General features: G+C 39.9%; 2 protein-coding genes across 5 annotated transcripts; both read right to left on the bottom strand.

The window, feature by feature from the left end:
* Positions 1 to 659: 659 nt before the first annotated feature.
* Positions 660 to 10,064, bottom strand: LOC121604079 (sialoadhesin-like). 2 transcript variants are annotated; one of them, XR_006006727.1, is made up of 11 exons: positions 9,933 to 10,064; positions 8,226 to 8,573; positions 7,898 to 8,116; positions 6,855 to 7,208; positions 6,428 to 6,652; positions 5,816 to 6,079; positions 3,942 to 4,184; positions 3,739 to 3,816; positions 2,714 to 2,789; positions 2,557 to 2,620; positions 660 to 1,041 (listed from the first exon to the last, which is right to left on the bottom strand). XR_006006727.1 is itself a non-coding variant. In XM_041933482.1 (10 exons), the coding sequence occupies exons 1-9, from the start codon at positions 10,012 to 10,014 to the stop codon at positions 2,719 to 2,721; spliced, it is 1,884 nt and encodes a 627-aa protein (XP_041789416.1). In that variant the 5' UTR covers positions 10,015 to 10,064; the 3' UTR covers positions 660 to 2,620; positions 2,714 to 2,718. The 2 variants fall into 2 exon arrangements, 1 of the variants encoding a protein (XP_041789416.1); XM_041933482.1 differs by having other exon boundaries at positions 660 to 2,620.
* A 1,774-nt stretch (positions 10,065 to 11,838) lies between these two features.
* LOC121604507 (stress-induced-phosphoprotein 1-like) lies at positions 11,839 to 19,320 on the bottom strand. Of its 3 annotated transcripts, none has more exons than XM_041934043.1 (14): positions 19,215 to 19,320; positions 18,511 to 18,681; positions 17,692 to 17,772; positions 16,859 to 16,987; positions 16,570 to 16,615; positions 16,036 to 16,126; positions 15,749 to 15,890; positions 15,030 to 15,134; positions 14,812 to 14,899; positions 14,215 to 14,248; positions 13,535 to 13,609; positions 13,046 to 13,155; positions 12,727 to 12,866; positions 11,839 to 12,447 (listed from the first exon to the last, which is right to left on the bottom strand). In XM_041934043.1, the coding sequence occupies exons 1-14, from the start codon at positions 19,293 to 19,295 to the stop codon at positions 12,268 to 12,270; spliced, it is 1,473 nt and encodes a 490-aa protein (XP_041789977.1). In that variant the 5' UTR covers positions 19,296 to 19,320; the 3' UTR covers positions 11,839 to 12,267. The 3 variants fall into 3 exon arrangements, with proteins under 3 accessions (XP_041789977.1, XP_041789978.1, XP_041789979.1); XM_041934044.1 differs by having other exon boundaries at positions 13,053 to 13,155; XM_041934045.1 differs by lacking the exon at positions 17,692 to 17,772.
* Between the last annotated feature and the right edge of the window lie 4,971 nt (positions 19,321 to 24,291).

Raw genomic sequence — 24,291 nt, 5'->3', positions numbered from 1 at the left:
TGGGAATTTGTTAAGTATTGTATCTCATCATGAGATAGAGTTTATGATCAATTAAACTAAATCTGCATCCTGCGTCTGGTTTCACTTGTTTCCACTGATCAACAGTTGGTGGTGCGCAAAGAAACGCAGCAATGTGCCAATAACGGGATGGCGGAGGAAGACAGCAAAGTAGCAAACAAGGACATAAACATTTTAAAATATTCCAAAAACTGTAAATGTTTTATGAAGAAGAAAATGATTCAACACGTTTCAACGTTAAGGATGCACACGATGTCTCCTGGTGATAAACTGAATGTAACTTTTCTTTGTTTCCAGGAAAACTCCACAGGGTCTGTTTAAACATTCTTGGCTGTGTACACTGCAATGCACACTTTCATGCTGCAGTATATCTGCAAAAGCAGAGCAAAGTCAAACACATGCTCCTGTTTCACTTAGAGGACCAGTGTGAAAGACACATTTTTTTCATGGTGACAACTTCAAAGAATTAGCAACCAACACACTAACACACATTTCAACACATCACTGTTATGTTGTTGTGAAACTCAGTAACACATCCTGCATCTGCTTCTCTATTCACTCGCTAAATATTAAGACAGGCTAGACTTTGTGCAACCTGACACCTCACTTGAACAAAGACGGTCGACACAAAGACTTGGAAAATATCTTTATTCTTAATAGCAATCGTGCTTTTGCTATTTCCAAAGCAATTAATTTGTGGGAATAAATAGATAGATAAGACAGATAAAACTTTATTAATCTCACAATGAAGAAATTTACTGTTACAGAAGCTCTTCAGAACAAACAATTGGGGGGTGCAAACAACATAGGGGCAAATAAGAACAATGCAACTGTGCAAAAAGGCAACAACAAAAAGAATTAAAAAATTTTTAAAATATAAAAAATTAAATGATAAAAACATTTCTCAATTCATAGCAATGAGAATTTTGTTTGCCAATTTGTAGGCAAGAGAAGGGTCAGGCGATGGGCTAGGGCAGAAAACACACTGCAGACACCTGGTGGGCGGATGAGGTGAAGCAAAGTCTGGATGACAAATATCAGTAAAATCATGACAGTTGAGGAACAAAGCAGAAAGTCTCCTTTTTCATTACTTCATATACTTTATTAAGCATCTGCCCAACAGTGAAAAGAACAGAGCCAACTAGTCCTGAAAATTCTATATTAAAAATATTCCCAAACACTTCCCAGTTCCATAACATGCACATTTTAGGCAGGTTTTGAGTTAAACTGTTCACTTTAAAAACAACATGTTTTGTCTGTTTAACTGGCACTGACCCTCTAAAGCCACAGTTTGATTGACATGCTTTGGGACATATTTTGTGTCATTTACAGTTAAAATTAAATGGACCTCACAAAGTCTATCCATGCTCGTGGCTCTGAGAGGCTTAAGCACAGCATTTCCTTGAGCTTAATGCTAACATTAGCGCGCTAACATTCTCAATGCTAACAGGTAAAATCTGAGGCTTGCATAATCAGTGACATGTTTGTCATTAATGCACACTATACTCGTCGCTGTGGCTGTCTTTGGCTGTAGCTACAAGCTGCGGTTAGCCAGCTAGCTCAGTTCGCCGTGCGGCTAGTGGTCCTAACAACTGAGAGCTCGGCTCATAGGGGGATTATGAGGGCGGCAGAGCCAGGCTCAGCAGCCTCCCACTGAACACAGTCGGATCTGAACTGAGCATCTGAAACCAACAGCCAGTTCAACAACAGGGAAAAGTGTGCCGAGGTGATTTACAGCGGCACCGGCCAGGACGATGAAGAGACGGCAGGCCGGGACATAACACCAGAACTGTTACTTCTTCACGTTTTAAACAATTTATATGTATATATATTTACATATGTGGTACCAGTTTTACTACAATTGTCATTATTATTTTTACTTTATATTATTGTATTATTATTATTGTATTTTAGTCCATTACATTTTTGTATTTTTCTAATTGTCTGACTTTATTTGCCTTTTAATTTTGTTTTGGGAAGCTCTGCATAAATAAAGTTTATCTTTATTTTAAAATTGACCATATTTACCATCTTAGTTTAGTATGCTAAAGTTTGCTAATTAGACCTACTGTACAGCTGAGGGCTGGTGGGAATGATACTTTATTTGGTCATAAATCAAAGGATGAGACAAATTAAAGTTTTGATGTGATGATGGAACTCGAAAAAACGTCAGAGTTATTACAATTAATCCTCTATGAATTTCACAGCAATCCATCAAGTAGTTGTTAAGATATTTCCCTCTGCACAACAGATGTCAACCATGTTGTAGCACTACAGGAAAAGCTAGGGGATCACCAAAGTCACCAATGATGTCTGTACAAAATTTCATGGCAATCTCTCCAGTAGTTTGTGAGATATTTCCACCTGGACCAATGTGGTGGAGTGACCGACTGACCCACAGACTTGACTCTGCCATCTGTAGAGCCATGCCACCAGCATAGCTAAGAAATAGTATGCTATGAAACGTAGTATATGACACAATCTATGTACAGTTAGTATGTGGTATGAAGTTGGGATTCTTGAACTCTTCTTCCTCACCTGTACTCTGTCTCTGTCTAGTCTTTGTCCAGGCTCATACCGTTGATTGGACAACCTGCATTTTCTTGATGTGTTCAGAAAGAAAATGGCTGAATTATGAGAGTTAGTGAACATTATCATTTGAACATATATCATATCATGATGCAGAACTGCTTACCTAATTCATAGAAAGGGGAGGACGATGGCAAACAAGACGCATGCAATAATTATTCCAATGGCCGATCTTGTTGCACCTGTGACAGTGATCACATGGAAACACGGTTATTTCGGGGAGGAGTTACAGGATGTTAGGGTCCATTATGTTCCGCCCTCTGTCTGAATACATTTAAAACTGTTCAATAGAATTTTGTGTGCTGTAGTGTCCCTTCTTGGGGATGTGCCTCTGATTGTGAGAAATTTTGCATTCAGGTGATGTAAGTGTAGCCCAGTTACAACCGTGGTTGTAACATATTTGATTTTCAGCACAAATACACACTGACAGGTGAGCTGCAGGCTCTCAGGTGAGCTCTGATGTCACAGTGTGGCTACAAGTTCGTAAGCTGATCAAAAAATAAATGCAAAGTTTCTGAGATGGTTAAAACTCAAACTGAACCCAGTGTGTTGTTTTTAATTTTATTTTCATTGTTTTGTTCACTATTGAAAGGAAGAAAAAGGATCTCTGGGGAGATATGCTCCTGTCTGTCTGCGCTGGCTGGAGGGGCACGTCGGTGTGTTTGATTGACAGCAGCCAGAGTGTCTATGTTACACTGTAGGTTTACTGCTTATTGTGCTGTAGCTGAGCAGCTAATTCGCTACTGAGCCTGCAAACCACCAAAAAATATAAAATGTCAATTTCTCCCTTGTGGTTCATGATTGTATCTCAGGATCAGCAATTTATTAACTCTAGGAAACTTAACTTCCTCAAAGAGAGGAAATTATGGCTGATGCATGATCTAAATGTGGATAAGAACCAAGTGATTCACAGCGAGACTAGTGAGGGTTTCAGTAATATTTCGCTGAGTGTAAAGGAGCCCAATCAATTGCATGGATGGCCAAAGCAACTATAAGAAGCCCGCAGTTTAGATAACACAGAGTTATCTGTTTAGGTCAGATCAATGATATATGAAGAGCCAACGTGTGGAGTCTATGGGAAACTCTGGTGTTAATACAGTAGGTGTGTGTAGGTGAAAGTGGATCACTTACTTGCAACAGTAGTGGAATTACGAGATCCTCGTGTCACTCCACAGTCATGGGCTGAAGAGCTCTGATGGACCTGCTCAGCTGGTGATTAAGATGAAGTACACGGTTAAAAGCGGCTGTTCAGGTACTTTAGGTTAGATGAGTGACCCCTCAGTGTAAAATCTGTAGTAACTGGGTGAATTTGCAGGTCTATGAGTGGAACATACCTGCCACAACAAGCAGATACAAGGTGGAGTTACAACGTCCTCTTTTGTTCTGGGCTTCACAGTAATAATTCCCGCTGTGTTCACCTCTGAAGTCAGTGATGATGAAGATCTGTCCTGAAGCTTTTGGTGAGTCTTCATTCTCCTTGTACCAGGTATAACTAGCTGCTGGGTTAGCATCACTGCTGCAGGTCAGAGTCACTGAACTGCCCTCCACTATCTCACCAGAGGGAAGCTTTGGAGCATCTGGAGGATAATATTAAGACAGAGAACTCATCAATATTTGATTTTACTTCATGAATGGTTTGCCAAAAGTAAAGGTGGTGTGAGTTTTAATTTCACTCATAATAATAACCAATTTTGTAGGTACAAGAAGTACTGCTGATGATACATAGATGTATTTTTTTGGGGGAGGTGATTATAAGCACAGGTATATGTGATTCTGAGGATTTCTTTGAAGGACAAGTTTCAACATATTGGGAAAAACGCCAAAAACAACAACTTTTTTTTGCCAAAAGTAAGATGAGAAGACTGACTACCACTCTCATGCTTGGGTTAGGCTTAGACTTCGCTTAGTACAAAGAGGAAGGAACGTATCTTGTTTTTTTAATTGTACAAGAACTAAAAAGTAAGGTGTCACCGCGCCTGACTTTTCTGTCCTCCCATTTCAACGACTGTTAAGGATGTGGTTTATGAACTCAAGCCTTCTGTGTTTTACCGCAAGAGAGCATCCTGTGTAAGAGATAAGCCATTGAGAGCATTTTTTTTTTCTTTTTGGCAAAAATCCATTTTTTTTCACCTAATTGTATAAATTGTGACTTAATGACCAAACCTGTGACCTGAAACATGAGTACAAAAGGCTGGTGGTTTGCTCAAACAGCATGTCTCAGGATGCACTCAACAAAGAAAGAGCAAAAAAAAAAAGAGCAAGGAAAAAAGAGGATGAAGTCTTCCATCATGCAGGGAAAAAGCAAACTTTGGGCATTTGTTTTGGAGCAGGAGCAACGTAGAAGTCTTTGAGTCACATGGCTACAGTAAATAAAGACACTGTAAAAAAAAAAAAAACAGCAATCATATGTGGCATTTTGGCAGCCTTATGGTCTAAGATTTAAGATAATATAACCTCACCACCACTGTCTTTGTGGCAGACAATGTTACAGACTATATAAGACTTTCACCTGTCACTTTTCTAATGTGAACACTGGATTAAAAGTCTGGAACAACAGGGCCGATTAAATCTAAGTCTGCAAGAAGAGTAAAGATTCAAACACAGGTTATAAATGAATCCCGTTCCATTCAAAAGTAGATTTAAAATTTTGGTGCAACAGAATTGGAAAGTAAACTATGATTTAATCCAGGTTTAAATCATTAATTAAATTAAAATCAATAATCGAATGAAACGATAGATGCCCTCTGGTCCTTGAAGCAGTGTTTGGCTCTCCTTGTACCAGGTATAATTAGCTGCTGGGTTAGCATCACTGCTGCAGGTCAGAGTCACTGAACTGCCCTTATCACCAGAGGGACTCACTGACACAGAGGGAAGCTTTGGAGCATCTGGAGGACATGTATTAAAAGATTGTTATAAGTGTATTTAAATAAGTAAAGTTAATGGTATGTGGCAGCATCTGGCACTGGATGTCTGATGGTTTTGGGGGCAAATTTGGTTGCAAGTAAAGCTACCTTTTCAACATGCCAAGTGTCAGTATTCAGTAGCACCAACAGCAGCTAAATGCTCTAAAGAAGTTAATCTTAGCCTACTTCCAAATTGTGCAATTGTGTGACTCGAACAATTTTTTTCCCTGATGATCAGCAAAAACTTTCTTTGGCTGATAATGTGCAAAGTCATTAGGCTTTTAAAAGGGCTGTGTTTGACTCACATGTCACATTAATAGAGATGTATTGAGATGTTCTCCTCCCCAGCTCGTTCTCAGCTGCACAGTAATACTCTCCAGAGTCAGAGGACTGGATGGACCTGAAGACAAGCTGTGCTTCTTCACTGAGAGCTTTGAGGTTCACATTCCTCTTGTACCAGGTGTAATTAGCTGCTGGGTTAGCATCACTGCTGCAGGTCAGAGTCACTGAACTGCCCTCCATGATTTCACCAGAGGGACTCACTGACACAGAGGGAAGCTTTGGAGCATCTGGAGGTGAAGATATGAGTATTAAATAACACGGAATTATCATAAGAAAAAGCACATTTTAATTATTAATAATTGATAACATGCACTTGAATTTTCTGTTTTCTGGTCTGTTTTCTGGTCTGTTTTCTGCACTCACCACCAATTACACATCAATACATAAGTAGAGTAAACAAATTATTCACTGTTTTCAATTTTCCTGTGAGTGAAGCTGAACAAATAAATTCTTATTTTGTTCAGAATAAATCAGGCTGATGAATTGCAAAGGTTGTAAGACCAGGTGGTTTCTATGTCACCAACCCTTGAGTTAAGCAGATGACATCATATTAATTGACACAGTGGTAAACTCACACACTGACAGAGAGCGGGAATCCTCATGTCCTTTGAAAGCACAGGAGATGCTGTCTGCAGGATAAAAGTCGTCTGTGTAAGAAGACGTTTCTTCCTGAAATTTCTCTCCATTTTTGAACCAGATGTAAGAAAAATGAGCAGCTGGAGCGCAGCTGCTGTGACAGTTCAGCTCCACCTCGGTATAAAACTGGTGGACTTTTATTCTGGTCACCTGCACCTGCAGAGCTGCGTATAAGAACAAGAAATAATATTATCTCTGTTATATCAGTGGTCACTAAATAATCACAGCAGTCACGGCAAGTTAGTGTTGAGCATTAATTAATCAATTCAGTTCACACACACTCATGCTGAATTATTATCAACATTTTCAGTATGTTTAAATGTGCTCTGTTGGTGTATACATGTATCAGTTTGTGTAGATCAGTACCTGTGACAGTCAGAGTTGTTCCAGGTAAACTACTCGTCCATTCAAAGCTTCTTGTTCTGAATTTGAAGCGATACTGAGCTGAATCACTCTCTGTCAGGTCAGTGATTCTCAGAGTGGAGCGTCCTCTCTCTGTGATCACCTGAACACGACCGTCATACTGGGAGTCTCCTCTGAGGTCCTCAGGCTGTGATGGATTCAGCCACTGACGGCCACGTTCAGGACTGAACCAGAACCTTGATTCAGTGGGATTGTTATGACTGTTGTATGTGCAGGAAATGTCCACTGATGAGCCTTTGGCAGCACAGATGCTTCTGTGAGTGTACGTCACTCTGTTGCAGGTTTGACCAACGACACCTGAAATATGAAACAATTTGTTCTTTGGTTACTGGCAGCATTTGTGGCTCTGGCTGCTAGTCCCTGGGGACAGGTCCTACAGTGGAAACAGTAAGAACTTGTAAATCTACTCTCCTCACAATAGCACCTGCATGTACTGCAATCAGACACTGAAATTTTACATGGAGTTTTTCATATCTGTATGAAAGTGGAGAGTGTTTGGACAATTTGTGGACATACATTTTTTATTAAAATGATTCTGTATGAATTATAGCATTTCTGTACACATGTATATTTTACAGAATTTAAAAACCATGTTGTTGCAGAAGTTGTTCCTGTTCAACAGACCACAGAAACAGTCGATATGGTTTGTATGAATGCTGCACATGAAATGCAGTGACATTAAACCAAATCCACACTTGAGTCATTGAAGACATTTTTAACACACTAAAACCAACTACAAAATATCAGGAACTCTTATGTGACACCGGCCAGTTCAACTCCTCCCTAGTTGCCAGCTTGTTTTGTGCATGAGTTGCTAGATACGTTTCAAAAAGGAGATGTGAGAATGGTTTGACCACAGAATGCTATTTTTTGGCTTGTGAATAGATCAGTCATTGGGGTCTGATTGTATCTCAAAACAAGGGCAAGGGAGATGTAAAAGCTCCACCAGGTGGTGTTGTGCGGGTGAAAGACGGGCGTAAACTCACACACTGAAGGAGCAGGAAAATCCTCATGTCTTCTGACAGCACAGGAATAACTGTCCGCAGGATCAAAGTAGTCTAAATGCGAAGACGTGTCCTCCTGGATTTTCTGCCCGTTCTTGTACCAGATGAAGGAAGGACGTTGAGGTAGATGACAAAAGCTGCGACAGAACAGCTCAGCCTGGGTGGAAAACGCTCTTCTCACTTGCACCTGCAGATCTGGATCTAAGAAGAAGAAACAGAAATGTTTTCTGTTAACATTCACAAACATGCGAGTACACAATAATTATTGTTCTATCTTTGCTGGTGAGCATTTGGAAATGAGAGATGTTACCTGTGACAGACAAAGTCACTCCAGGTAAACGGGTGAATCTCCTGTTCTGTGTGTGTTTGAATGCGAACTTGTACTCAGATGAGTCGCTCTCTCTCAGGTCTGCGATTCTTAAAGTGCAGGTCGTCTTATCACAATAATATTTCACACGACCTGCATACTCTGAGTCTGTCCTCAGGTCCACCGGTCCTTTGTCCTGCACGTCGGTAAACCATAAGATTTTCTCGGCTGTGACAGAACGTCTTTTTATTGTGGTTGGCAGTCTATAGACGCAGCGTATGTCCACTGTTGATCCTCTCACTGCACAGATCTGAGCAGAAATGTAAGTCAACCCATTCCTGCTTAGTGCCACTGTAACACAGAGCGTTCCAAACACATGAGAAAGCACGATCAGATTCACAACATGTGACGTCTGTTACATCAGATGACAGAATTATCTGCAGCTTTAACCTCATTAGCCTAAGCTTTAAAAACTCCTCAGAACAACAGATCAATGATGCACTGCAGTGACTCTTACAGAAAGGGATATGTGCAGTATAATAACAATAGCTCTGTCATTGCACGTCTGGTTTTCTGCTCAAATAAACAAGAGGCATGAGGGGAAGTACAGAGAAGGTGTTTAGTTTCACAGACTGCAAAGAAACACTGGAACATGTATATGCTTTTCGCAGTTAATCTCCCTGTGCACTGAAGCAGGACAGCCTGAGGGTGTGGTGGATAATCAGCAATTAAGAACTTCATAACAGTAATTCTTAAAAGGATCTGGTAAATTAAGGCCGCCTTTTTATTTCCTCTCTGTGGTCATGTGTGAAAATGAACTGCAGAGAAACATAAAAGGACACTAACACATGGACAGTTATTCACAGCTGATAAATAGATAATAAAATAACAAACAAAAAAGACAACTGAACAGAAGTAATACAGTTGCAGCATTTCCTGTTTCTGTGTGTGCACAGTGTAGACACAGACAGATTATTGCTTGCAGTGTAGTAACACTACCTTCAATTCTGCTGTGTGAGCCGTTGCTAGAAAGCAGAGTAGGGATTTCTATTGTCATACAAGTAGACCTGTGCATCTTAACAGCACTAACTGTATGTTGTTTTTAAGTAACAATATCTTTGCTAAAAATGTAAAGCTTGACTCTCTTTGTTAGGTTGTTAATTCTCAGACTTATGAGACTATGTTGGTAAACTTTATTGTACTTTGTCTGCTATTGCTATACTCAGGGCTAAAACGCTGCAACATGCATACCTTAGCTAAACAACATGTAGCACATTATTCTGTGTTAGCATTACGCTCCAAGAACTACTGACTTATATAAATGCTAGTAAGTCTAGCAACATGCCAGTCACTGAGGTAACATTTAGCAGGCATGTTAGCATGTGAATGGTGCATGCCTGCATAATACAAATGCTACAATAAGTGCTAGTTATATTATAAGATGAAAATCCTTAATGTTAGAATTAAAGATAAACAAACAAATTTTCATTTCAACCATTAATGCAGGTCCAGTTGAAAGAGCAGACATTCTGCTTCTTTGCTGCTTTTACATCATAAGGAAGTTGCTGTATATACCAGTTTCCTACTCATAACTGTGTGCATCGCTTTGCATTTTTATAATAACAACCTCATGCTGCATTAAAAAAAAATTAACTAAAGCGAATGTTAATGCCTAAAATGCACTAAAACATAAAAGTAGACAGACTGTACCTGACACAGAGAGAAAGAGGACAAAAAATCCAGTTTCTGCTGCTGTTAAACCCATAGCTGCTCCTCTCATCACTCTGTTCATTAAAACACATCGTCAGGTGGAGCACATACCGTGCATATAATGTGCATCCCTTTGTTACAATAAACAGCTGAAAAGGATGTGGTCTTGAAAAAACTTGAGATAATGTCATGACCCGTGCCATGCACGCCGGGTTTTGTTTAGTGTCTTCTTTGTTCATGTTCATTTCTCTGTTCTACTCTGTGTATTCTTAATGTCTTAGTCTTTAGTCATGCCACATTTTATGTAAGAGTTTTTGTATTGTCTTGCCACATTGTGTTTGTACATTGGTTAAGTTTCCCATTGTGTCCTGTCTTTGCCTGGTTTTGGTTACTTCCTGTTTTATTTTGAAGGTTCATGTCATGTGTCTTTGTGTTACTTTACTTCCTGTGTTTTCCCTCCTGTGTGATTGTCTGATGTGTTTCATCTGTGTCTCATTAGTGTTCCTCCCTAGTGTATTTAAGTCTGTGTCTTCCCCTTTGTCCTTGTGGGGTCGTCGTCAACACTACCTTGTCTGTGTTTCCTAGCTATGTCCATGTAACCTTGTTGCCCATGATTCTTTGTCACAGTTCTAGCCAGTAAGTGAGTGTTTGTCATTGTGATTCCTTTGTTCTGTCCGAGTTGTGTTTCTTGTTGCGTTACCTTTGTTCATGTCCGTGTTTCTGTTCATGTCTGATTTGTTCCTTGGTTCGTCTTTGTCTTTAGTTTGCCACAGTCCTAGTTAGTTTGTCATCTTGTTCTTTTCTTCGTTCGTGTTCATGACTTGTTTTATGTAGTGTACCCATCCTGTGTTGTCTGCCCTTCCCTAGCTGTTTAGTTTCCCAGGCCATAGTTCCGTTGTGTGTGTTATTCGTTTGAAACATTAATAACTTAGTTTTCTGTTTTCCTTTATTAGTTCATAGCCTTGCCGAATTGTTCTCCTCATATAAGAGTGATTTTCTGTTTGATTACTTTTGTTATTTAGATTCTTGTTTCTCTGTTTTCTAGGAATGTATTTTGAGTTGAGATTTTCTTATCCAGTTCTCTCAGTCAGTTCCGTTTTCTATAGCCTTTGTCTTTTCCTCCTTCGGGAGCGTTTTCTGTTATCTTATTCTTTGATAGTTATTCATAGTCTGGTCCCTAGCTCTCATGTGTCTTGTGTTAATGTGTTGTCTTTCCCTGTGTTGCGTCGTTGTGGTGTGAATTCTGTTACCCTTGTGTGTCAGTCATTAGTTCCCTGAGTTTTAGTTGTCTTGTGTTTTCCCTCTGTTTAATAAATTTATTAATCAAACCTAGCGCCCCCTTGTGTGTCTGCATTTGGGTTCAGTTCCCCTTAAGTCCCAGCCTTCCTGACAGATAATTGTGGTTGGCAGAGGTACACAGCAGAGACCAGATTATGCAAACCTGGCATGTCTTTCTTCAGCTTTACATTATCGGAAAACGAAACTTAAGAATAGATTTGTGGCCTGTAAGCATCTGCACTGCCCATGCAATACTTTTGAGAGGACAATTTGAACCCAGAAAGGTGAAATGGGTTTTATCTCCTTCTGACAGGGACAGTTAAGATTCAATGTAGTGTGATACTGGTATAGTGAATCAGACCACCACTCCTCAACAGGACCATTTATGTGTAGAAGAGCCCTAGACAGTGACGTGCCACGTCCCCCTCGTGGCCCATATGTTGAAAAACGCGTACTAAAGTGCCCTCTTGGGAGCCAAAACGCGCGCTAAAGTGCCCTCTTGGACGCCAAAACGTGTGATCTTTACAAGCTTTGAGGTGCAAGTCAGGATCTGAAAGACGGGGTTGAGTAAACCTCAAAACATAATGTAGGTTTCATTGATTTATTGTTTTGTGCAAATATGTACAGCACACATTTCATGTTTCATCTCAAAAGCTATGAAAATAACTTTTGACTTTAAAGTAATTCAAAAGTGGACAAAAGGACAGTTTGTCACAGAACTGAGCTTTGGTAGTTTCCAATATGGTACCACCAAATATATTTGTCCAAGTAAATCCTTATGACACAGATGACATTCTTTCAACCAAGCAGGGATCTCCAGGCATAAACCAGGAGGTTTCCGGGGTTTTCTAGGATGCAAATGGAGTACTGAGACTCCTCACTGACACTTGACCTCCTTTTGCAGCATCACATGAATTCATTCTTTAAGCATCTTCCTGAGACTGAAACACATTCAGTTGTCAGTCTTCTCAAGCAAATCATCTTCTCAGCTTCTGTCCTCCACTCTGCTTGCTGTCCTTCTTGTACCTGTTCCTCCTTTTTCTTTGTAAATCCGTCTTTAATGTGCCTTGACGTTGAGGTTCGGAAGGCATGGGGACACATTCGGGGTTGTCATGGTCTCTTGTCTTGGCCTTGTTGGTCTGGGATGTGTTTGAAGAGGCACTTGTCGCCATAGAAACAGCCTGTGGTCCGCCAGTAGAAGCACACGTCTCCATCTATAGGTACACAGCGTCTGGACCTGCAAGAACAGAACCAGAGGTAAGAAACCTGCATCATGTTCACAAAAAAATGCACAAACAGTACATGCAGGAAATATTGGTGGATGCTAATTGTACGTGGAGACTGGCACACAAGGCGATGCACAAGATTATTTTCTGTCAGTAACCAGTGAAAACTTGGTTGTTCACTTCTGTGCTGAAAGGATTATACTGTGAATATAGAATCATAGAAGCAATCAGAACCAAGCACCCCATCACTACCACACAGACACAGGTGTTATGAGGAAGTTGCTCGATACCCTGCGGCAGCTGAGCTCTGCTGTGTCCCTGCAGCGTTGGAGCTGAGGCTGGTGTTGGTCCTTTGTATGGGGGGCAGAGTCCGCTGGATCCAGCGGTCTGGGTACCTCATCACCAGCCTGCTGCTCCCTAGCTCCACCCCCTGGACAGGAGGAAACAGCATAGTTGATCAAACGTAATAGTGTGTATGCAGCGGCACAAGAACAGGATGAAGGCTTGTTGTTGATACATGAAACTGCGTGTTAACAAACTTGGATCGTGGCAGCAACATCCAAGATGGTTAAAATCAAGTCGAGTTTGTTCACCTGAAAAATGACCTACCACTCACCTGCAGCTTTTCCAGGGCTCTGGAAGCCATGTTGGCATTCTTGAAGTTGATGAAGGCACAGAAACGCTCATGAAGAACTCTGATGCTCTCTATCTCACCAAACCTGTAACCATGGAAACAGAGAGTCTCTAACCTACAGCACAGCAGGTTGGTACAGATCTACGGGCAAAGAGACAATTAACATTGTCATTACTATAATTACAGTATCTTAACAACCCTTTCACTAATGTTGGTAGTGCACTACAACTAGTAACACTAGTGCTACTCCTCCTACTACTACTACTACTTTAACTACATCTGTAACTATACCAAAGAAACTACTACTGTACCTACAACTACTGCAAATGTCAAAATACTGTTCTGATGACTATTTATACCTGCAGTGGTGTCAGTTTTTACTAAAGTACTAAAAACTGAATTCATAACCTCTGTCTAAAAATTATTTTTGTCACTACACACACACACACACACAGTGTTTTTACATTCTAAAGAGATCCCAGAGGTCTTTCTCTGTAACTTCTAACGTGATGTTCCCCACCCACAGAGAGCAACAATTCCTGTAAGACAGAAGAGGGAAGACAGTGGAAGAAAACATGTGAAAGATGTGAACAGAAACAAAGTAAAGCAAAGATCACAGGAGAGGATAATGTGAGAGAGAATGATTATTTGTCCAACAGATTTTATTGGACAAGGAACTACTTTTTACATTTGTGTACAATTTCAATTCCATTTTGTATTACAGTCAGTGGACATTGTACGGTATATATATATATATATATATATATATATATACATATATATGTATATATACATATACATATATATACATATATATACATATATATATATATATATATATATATACACATATATATATATACATATATATATATACATATATATATATATATATATACATATACATATATATACATATACATATATATACATATACATATATATATATATATATATATATATATATATATATATATATATATATATATATATGTATGTATATATACATATATATATATTTGCTTTATGTTTGAAACATTCAGTATCACAAGTTATACGGAACATTCACAACCCAAAACATATTCTGCATTCTGAAAACTTTGAAGTGGATGGTGTGATTATGTGTTTTCCTTAAACGACCTACCCGCTCTGGTCGTGCTGAGGTGTGTGCTTCAGTGCTGGAAGTAAAAGGAGACAGGGAGAGGAAGTCATATTATGACAAACAATGAGCATCGATGAGATATGCCTAACTTGGTTAACCACTGTGGTGTGCTGTAAATTACATAGCTTTCTCAGGCTAGCTACAATATGCTGACACTGTATTAACATCATATCAGTAAACTTTATTTTCAACCACACCTGGTTTTTAACAAACTTTAAGACCATCTACTATACATAGTAAGTGTCTTTCTATTTAGGATAGTATTGCATGTGTACCTTAGTATAAAGAGTGCAGACTGTTATTCTAGCCTTAATAGGTCGTCACTTTATAGCCAATACATTGATTATATATATTTCACTATGTTTACTCAGTTCGCCACCCCTTAATGCTGTTTAGTGTACTGTTTGTACTGTGCTCTTCATAATATTGTAGTAACCCTACATTTTACTGTCCATTTATTTAATAATGTGTCTTTACACTGAAGCCTTGCTGTCATTATGTGCCATCAGTAGTATCAGAATGTTTGTGCTACTGTGCTGCCACCGTGTGGACAGCAGCGGTACTGCAGCTGGCTCTTACTTCTGGCCTCTGGGGAGTTGACGACTGCCTGAACAGTGGTAAACTTCTGCAGCAGCAGTTTACTCTGCTCTTCCTCAAAACCCAAGTCCTAAAGTAAGAAAATGCAATTGAACTACTTCAAGAACTTCCAAGGGTAATTAGATTAGAGTTAACCTTGAAGCATGAGACTAAATCAACCTTCACACTCAGACACTCTGCTCTAACCAACTGCTCCTCACCATGAGCTGCAGGACCTGGCAGGTGTAGAGTTTACTGGGTGCTTCCTTGCAGTGCTGATCCAACTTCAACACCTGCTCCATTGCCTTCTCTGCCTCACTGTACCGCTGGAATGCCCATGCACACGCACACGCACACACACACACACACACACACATTATAGAAATGTTAGAAGCCATAGTCAATCAAAACACATGAAGGCCAGCATAGGTTTTAGCTCAAAATATGAAATAACAGAATGGAAATGATTGCTTTTTGGTTAAAATCATATTATATAAAGATGGACGATGCATCTCCACTCCATTGTACAAAAATGAAGCCAAAATATGCTGGATGATGTCATTTGGAGTGAGAGTCTGTGCAGTGGTGATCAGGTTTTGCAGCCATGTTATCGAGATCCCTCCCATACACCCACCTGAATCAAACCTGAGTCAATCACAGCAATCAATCGTGACATCACGCCTCCTTTTTAAAGCATCAAATAATATAATGAAAACCAAACTTATCAGAAAATTGAACACTTGAACATACATCAGCATGATAAGAACTACCTTGGGTACAGAAACCGTCTATGGGAATAATGTATTTGACAATCATTTTGATTTTTTAGTCTGTCCTATGTTCACCAGGGAGTGTTCGAGATGTTTTGGCTTCACATTTGGGGAGTCTTTCAATACGATCAATGGTTAGACTGTCACTCTGTTGTACAGCAGATGCTGACCTTTAATCCCATCAGAGCACACCCCTTACGGAAGTATCCCTTCGGCCAATCAGGAGCCAGCTGAATGGACCTGTGAGCGTCTGTTAGAGCAGAGTGGTACTGTTCCAGACACCAATAGCAGTAAGACCGATTTCCATAGAACCTGAGAGACAAGAGAGAGTCACATAGATGGAAGAATTTACTCAAACCAAAGGGAATGTGAAGGAGACACAAGAAAACGAGGTGCAACAATCAGGAGAAAACAGGGTTAGTGAAGAGTTGAGGTCAGAATTCACATCTCAGCTCACCTGTGGTCCTTGGGGTCACAGTTGATGGCTTCTGTAAACATGTCCACTGCCTGGCTGTACTGGCCTTGTCCAAACATCTGAATGCCCTGCACTGGAGAATGTAAACACACAAATACACACACACGTACGCACGCATGCAATGCCATATAAAACTTAGAGAAAAATCCTTTTTTTTTTTTTTTTTTTTAACTTGACCTGAAATAGTTTGCGTTAGCAGCAGTGTGTCAGTAGAAAAGTTTTTTTTATCTATGTTAAAGTTTTATGAAGTAATGTCTATCACTTATCTAAAGTTTGACTCATTACAACATACTAAACAGAGTGTCACTGAATAATTATCAATGGTGATGGTTAATTCTAGTAACTATGATTAGAGGATGAAATGAACATAAAAAAGAGGATGACTGAGTTATGAAACTTGCACAAAAACTGGAATCTGTGCGACTGATTTTACTTCAAATTAATGATGTGCATCTTGTACACTAGGTATTAAAAGACCAGAAGTTGTATTTAAAGAACAACAAGTAGATGATTCACCTGTAAGAGACTCCCCCCTTCTCTTCTTTCCATCTGTGTTCTCCACCTACAATCACAACAGACAGGTTTGTTAAATCGTAGTGTGTGTAATGTTGGTAACAGTGGTTTCAACATCTTTAGCCGAGGAACTATTTAACAAATCAACAAAATATGCTGCAGACTTACATTTCCATTGTATGTGGTTCTCCCAAAAAGACGGAGGACGTTAGGAGGCTGGATAAATGTCTAAAAACTGGATGAATGGATGGAACAGCCATATACTTGTGGCCCTGTGTGTGTGTGTTTGTACCTGGCTGGTCCTGGCCTCGTTCTCCTTGTTCTCTCTGGAGATCTGCGTTGCTCTGCTCTTCAGGGTTTTGAATTTGATGTGGCTGGCAACTTTAGCCACAAACGCACTGCTGACATCCCATTCTGGCTCCTGAAACACCAGGTAGTAACACAAAACACTCATACAATAGGCTGGCAAAAGAGTAAAATGAGTCAAACTGCAGTTTGTAAAAAGAAAGAAGCCTGCTCTGACCAAGCACTGATTTAAACGTTTAGTAAATCAGCATGGATCCATCTCAGTTGGTATCATCTCTGGCAGAGGTTGAATCCAATAACACTGGGCTGCAGTTTTAGTTGCAGATGTTTCACTGTTCACTTGCTCTGATCCCTCAATTAGCCAAATAAGTACCGATAAGCAACAGTCCTGTGATTTAGACTCAGCCTTCTCCACACATTATCAGGGCTTGCTCATACTTACAGTTTTCAAACCTTTTGAGACCTAAATCATGTTTGTGTGTGTGTGTGTGTGTGTGTGTGTGTGTGTGTGTGTGTGGGTGTGTGTGGGTGTGTGTGCTTATGTGTCTCAATTCAAACAAATGTCCAGTATTAAAACAATGATGATCTATAGAGGTCAGAGTGCAGGTTGAGTGCCCCTGGAGCAGGAATTTGGTTGCATCTTTTTTTGTTGCATCTTATTTTGTGCTCTTTTCATGGTGCTAAGTAAGGCTGCATTCATGTCTGAGCATGTTTCGAGCAATTAATTGAAACTCTTCAGTGTGAACTTCTCTGGTCTGGGTAGTTTTAGCCGGAGAGCCGATCAAACGCAGCTACTACAAAACAACTGCACCGAGATACCTTAAAATAGAGGTCTTGGTCCTCTTTCCTTTGTCCAAGGAAAGTGTGGTGTGCTTCATTCAGCTTCATTCGTGTTCTTAACTGGTATAAATACAAGAGATGATCAATTATGGCAGAGAGTACAGATAAGTCTTTTATCCCTTAGTCAAAGTTATAAGTACAAGAGCTGTTTTTTTTTTTAATTCCCTAAACTCCAACTTGCCGGACCACATTTTAACATTTTTTAAAACTCATGAAACCATTTGATTTTTATCGATTAGCCCAGCTCTGCTTAGAATGTGGCAGTGTGAACAGAAACAAACCACATACATGAATTCAGTGAACTTTGCCATTCTGGACCAGACCAAGGAAAACTAGACTTGCAGTGCAAGTACACTGGGCTCCTAGCACCTGACACAACTTTGAATACAAGGCGCACTAACGTGGGGCGATTGGGAAGCCGAGAGCACTGCTGAAATGAGGCTTAAAAAGGCGGGTCAGACCCCCTCCAGTAGTGCACAGTGACATGATTTCTTCCAGCCTTGGGCAAGGGGGCCGTGGAGTCGGAGTCTGCAGCAAAAGGTTTCTCAATCAAGTTTACCATTTTGCTTAAGCTAATTTCAAAGCAAGTACATTGTATTAGGAGAATACATCCAACATCACAGTGAGTGAGCAGAGAAGGATTCAGGGTCTGACTCATGAAAGCTTCAACAGGATACGTGACTGTTCAAGAGCACTTTTCAGGACTACATATTAGTCACCAGGTACTCGGTTTTAAGATTTATTTTATTTTGAAGGAATTAATGATATAATGAGCATGCAGGCCGGGCTTCAACCCACCTCCTCAGAGGTCCTGTGAGGTGGCTGGTGGTTGTTCTTGTTCTCTGTCACTAGGTCAGGGACTGACTCAGGGTTGCATTTGTTTCTGGGACGAAAGGCGGTGCATTCCTCCTCTTCTTTCAGTTCCTCCTCAGTGTCACTCTCTGACACCACTCCAGCCACTTCCTCTTCCTATTCAAAGTTCAAAGCATTATCTAAAGATTCCCACAGAAGGGAAAGTCACATATTCTTACAAGGGTTTTACGAAGGTATCATACAACCGTAAAATAACTTTCAAAATGAAACAAATATAAGATGTAGATTAGTGAATGATAGTGTGCTGTTATTTATATATGTGGTATTTCAGAATCTGTTGTATGAGCAGGATTGTTTGGATAAAGCCATAAAGTAACTTCATGTTTGGTTCCTCGTTAAGCCAGTCAATTGAAACAAGCACTGATATCACATTTTATTTTGCTGAAATTCCAGAAAATTGCTAAAAATTTGTGACAAACTAATTTAACTGAAGAATTACAACTGAATTTTAAGTATATACGAGCAGACATTCAAACACATCAGGTTCTATGTGGGTGTATGTGGGCATGCATGCATGAATGCATGTAGATATGAAGATAACTGTATCAACATATGGCAAGCTCTGCAAATCTTTGTTCATTGAAGATATGAAGAAATAACAGCACATTACATTTAGGCCCTTCTCTCACCTGCTCTGATGTGTCCTCCATCCTCTCCTCTCTCTCCAGTTTCTTGCGTTCTTTCTGCCTCTGAAAGGAGAGCATGAACATGATGGCTGTGGGATGGCACACAGTCATGTTTGGACACAAGTGCAGAGGCAGATGCAAAGTCAGGTGTGTCATACAACTCTCGTTCCAAAAAAAGCAGAGAGGCTGTATGGACCGTAAATTAAAACAGAATGCAATCATTTGCAAACTAACTTCCTGAGCTCATGTAGTAATCTCCTTTAAACAATCATGTGTTCACAAAAAAATGAACCTCACTCCACACAACTGAGCCTTTCAAGGATGCCCCTTTCACACTGCGCTGTGATACTATCACATGTTACCAACGAACCTGTTTACCTGTGGAATGTTCCAAACAGGTGTTTTTGGACCATTCCACCACACACTTGAAACGTATTGCTGCATCAAATTCAGAACAAGCAGATATTTACAAAAATCAAAGAAGCTGATGAGGTCAAACGTTAAATATATTGTCCTTGTACTGTTTTCATGTCAAAAAGGATTAGAAAATGATCACATTCTGTTTGATTTATCTTTCACACAGTGTCTGGGTTGTAAGACGTGAGGAAACGAGTGTGGGAACTGTTATGAAGAGGGTGTGGCAAATAAAAAACAGGAAGAAGTAAATGCAGTAGCAGCAGTTAAAAAAAAGGTGTGAAGACAGGTGGTGCCAGTGATGAGTGACATGAGTAAATTAGAGCGTGGTAACAGGTGTGGTGACGTGTGTAATGTAGGAGACACATTAAGATCAGTTAGTGGAGGAATCATTCACGTGAAAGACATGAGCTGCAATACGGTATTTATTCTTTCATTTCCATTGTGCTTTTTCAAAGCAGTTTATGGTTGCATAAGGTGGATCTGATGCATGTTGAAGTACAAGATGACAACAGTGATGATGATATGGCGGCAGTGTCATTGTGTCAGCTGTGTAAGCTGTTGCACACATTGTAGTTTGCTGTGTGATGTTAAATGTGTAACTAGACAACAGACTGAACACTTCAGCTAGAAACTAACCCTGTAAAAAGTGTGTAATGTTTTTGCAGTTTGAGCATTCACTGCAGTTGTTGCTTTTGTGTACCCACCCTTGTGTTTCGTGTGTTCTCTCTCTGTGTGTGTGTGTGTGAGTTGAGCTGGGCGTGGTCCACCTGCACACCTGAGGCTCATGAAGTAATCAACCCACACAGTATATAAACCCTGGTTCTTCACAACAGCCTTTGCCAGAATGTCACATCAGTCAGAGTGACTTGTTTTTACTCACTTTCCTTTTAGCTCTCCTCCTCTCAGCTCTCCTTCTTGTTCTCTCCTCATCATCCAAACCCTCCTCACTGTTCCTCGTTGCCTGCTCAAGACAGTAACACACAGACTTTGTATTCAGGTAACTGATAGATACACATTTCTTTTGGAGTCACTTTTTAACTGACCTAATGTTATTGCTGTAGTTTATTACATACAGCAATGCTTCTGAGAGGGAAATTAGCTTTTGAGACTGAAATGCCTCAAAAAATGGATGCCTAATGAGGCTTTAGAAATGTAAAAGTATGTGTTTGTAGATGAGGAACAGTGATCTATGTCTTACAGTACCCTATAAGTACAACCCCAGTTCTAAAAAGTTGAGACGCTGTGTAATATGTAAATAAAAGAATGCCTATTCCAAACAAACTGTTTACTGACAATGATTTTACAAAGTGTGAGGCTTTCCAGGATGCCCCTTTCACACTCAGTCATGATACAATCACCTGTTACCAATAAACCTGTTTACCTGTGGAATGTTCCAGGTGCTTTTGGAGCATTCCACAACTTTCCCAGTCTTTTGTTGCTCCTGCCCAACTTGTTTGAAACATGTTGCTACATCAAATTCAGAATAAACATATATTTACAAAACTCAAGGAGGTGACACATTAAATATATTGTCTTTGAACTGTCAATTGAGTATATGTCAAAAAGGAGAAAGAAAATCACATTCTGTTATCACAGCTCTTTGGAAGCATTGTACATTTAATGTATGTAATTATTTATTTTGACACATCAAATATAGGATTTGTATAACTGAGCAGAAGCTGATCCATACAGTGCGTAGTACAGTAATCTATCAGTCTACCTGTGATGAGTCTTGGTCTCTTGTTCCGTCTGTCAGGTCAGGAGCTCCATCCTGAACCTCCATCCCCTCTTCACCTGGCGCATCTAGAGACACACACACACACAAAATATGTACAGTATATGTATATTTTCATTGTATTTGCATTTTGCAGATGGGAGGGGGTGAAACATGAGGTATGACATGAAGACATAGACACCCATTCTAATGCTGTCAGCTTCTCTGGCAGTAGGTTTAAATGCAAAACATGTTCACAATGTTTCTGTTTGTCTAGTGTTCATGTGTGTGGTGCGTGTTTGTGTGTGTGTGTGTGTCAACTTCCAATGCCTGACTGACACATCTCCCACACAAGAAAGGTGCTCTCGTGGCAGCTTGTCATTGGATGATGAAAACAGAGGGAAGGAGTGTGAAAACATTCAGCCTGATGAGCAGCCGTTAAGCTAAGAGAGCAGGAGGAGCACCATTCAACAAAAAACTATTTACTGCAAATATTTAAATAAAAGAAAACTTAGTCAAATAATTGTAATTATACAAATATTATCCAGGGATGTGGTCTGTTTGAACAAGTAGAGGTCTGTCCTAAATAAGGGCAGTAAAACACCATGCCAGTATAATCTGCACAGCACTTTGACCAAGGCAAACAGACAAATATGTCTATGTGATGCTTTAATGCTGCAGCATGAACAGCTGATAGTGTTTCTTTAAGAGTGATTAAGGAGTGAACACTTTTTCACTTAGAAGTCGACATGACACTGAGGTGTGAAAGAAATCTGTTTCATATATATTATTTTTGAGATTTTGAGATTCCATGGTGGGTGGATTAAACCACAACATGTCAACAACAGTGTGTTTAGCTCATAGTGTGCCACCAACTGACATATTACAATTTAAGGCATCAAGTCTGATTTCTTAAATCTAGGTGGGTAGCCTGAGTGTCCACAAGCAGCACAATTAACACAAATACAGTGAATTTTGTTGGTTAGGAAACAATTCTTACACTGAGTGCAGGCCATATTTTTTGGCAGCACAAACTGGCTGCTTATTTGTCGTTGTCTGTGCTTTCGGGCATTTTGTCTGATTTGTTTAATGTCAAACAAAAATCAAATTAGAAAATTAGAAAACAAATTTGCTTTTTTTCAGCTGTTTCATTGAATGTTTCAATTTGAGAGTTATCAATAATGGATCCATTAAAAGATTTGAACTCAAAATTTGACATGTTTTCAGTGCTCCATTAATGTATCAGTGATTCATTATTCCAAAAAATACTGAAGCTGCAGGTTAAAAACAACTTTGATATGTTAACAAGTAACAAAGCAGTTTCAGCCAGGTAATCTGATTACTCAGGATGTATTACAGTCATCATCTTGGTGGAAACCAGTGAAACAGTAAACAGTAACAGTAAACAACAGTTAACAACACACACACCCAGCAAGGTGAGACTTCTGTGGATAAATAAATTGAGGTTTTGGTGCATGTTAAAAAGGCCCCAAGCAGGCCTGCGTGCTGGAAAGAGGGGAATCCTCATTCCACACTAAGAGGTCACCGTGCCAGAAATATCGAATGGCCTCTTGACAGAAATAGTACTCAGGTAACCAGAGGCAAGAAACATTCCACAGAGAAATATTTCAGTCTCTCGCTTATGTTGTCAACCATGTTATCCCACTGAGAAAAATTCTACATTCAAGATATGAGTTGACACATTTACTAACCGGCCTTCGATTTAACAACAAGTATGTTATCAGAACTTGGATGATATTAAGTTTTCAATCAGCTGATGGGCGCTCGCTTTACAGAAGCAGATCAGTTACAATGCATCAGAAGCAGGATGAGACACACGTGATAGCCAGAGGACCCATCTGTTTTGTGGGACCAGGGCCATCAGTAAACAAGATTGATTCCCAGTCCAGAAATCTCTAAGATATTTGAGATAATTATAAAGACAGTCCTGTTTTTTATCAGTATTTTCAATTTGCACATAAAAAACCTGTATGGAAACGCCAAATATCAGAAAGAAAACATTTTGAACTTTCACAAGTAGGTTTTTACACGGGATTGAGGTCCACTGAGAGTCGTTGGCCCGTTTTGCATGCACTGCTATTTTGAGGTCCAGCCACAGATTTTTGATCATGCTTTGTGGTGAGGACACGGGAGAGGTTTTCTTCTGATGACTCTTCCATGAAGCTCATATTTGTGCAGTGTTGCTGCACAGTAGAACAAGTGCACCACCACTTCAGAGTTTAAATCTGCCTGGAGGTCTTTCGCAGTCAAACAGGGGCTTTGTTTTGCTTTTCTAGCGTATCCATAATGATGAGTTCTCTCTGAAAGCTGTCTTGGTCTTCCAGACACCAACTTGACCTCCACTGTTCCTGTTAACTGCCATGTCTTCATTACATTACGAACTGAGGAAATGGCCACGCCTCGCTATCTTCTTACAGCCTTCTCCTGGCAGGCTGTGCTAGCCAGTGCTAGGCAGGAGTCAATGGCTGCTGATCGCTGGAACAAGGTTTGAGGAGTCGCAGTATTTATAAAGCTTTGAAATTGGCCTTTCCTAATGATGACTGTGAACAAAACATAGCACTATCATGACGATTAAGCTCACAGGCCTTGGTAAAAGTTATCTGAAAACTCAAATCTCTTGCTTAAAATGTTGAAGAGAATGTTTCATCTGGACCTTTATGTCATTAGATCAGTTCATCTTCTACTTAACTATTGACAGTAGCAAAAATTTTGACCAGGTTTGCCGAAAGTTTTGCATGCCACTATATATGGGAGTATGAAAAACACCTGATACCGGGTTGCATAAGAACACTTGTAGAGAGTATGCACTGTACTATACAGTCACAAGCCAGCATTCTTTTCCCTCAAACACAAAATGATGACAGATGAGAGACGAGGGGAGAAACCCTGTGTCCAGGAATAGACCGTCCGTTGAGAAACATTTGGAAT

This window comes from Chelmon rostratus, chromosome 3 (genome assembly GCF_017976325.1).
Source record: "Chelmon rostratus isolate fCheRos1 chromosome 3, fCheRos1.pri, whole genome shotgun sequence".
Taxonomy (NCBI): Eukaryota; Metazoa; Chordata; class Actinopteri; order Chaetodontiformes; family Chaetodontidae; genus Chelmon; species Chelmon rostratus.
This window is presented reverse-complemented; position numbering and strand designations above follow the sequence as displayed.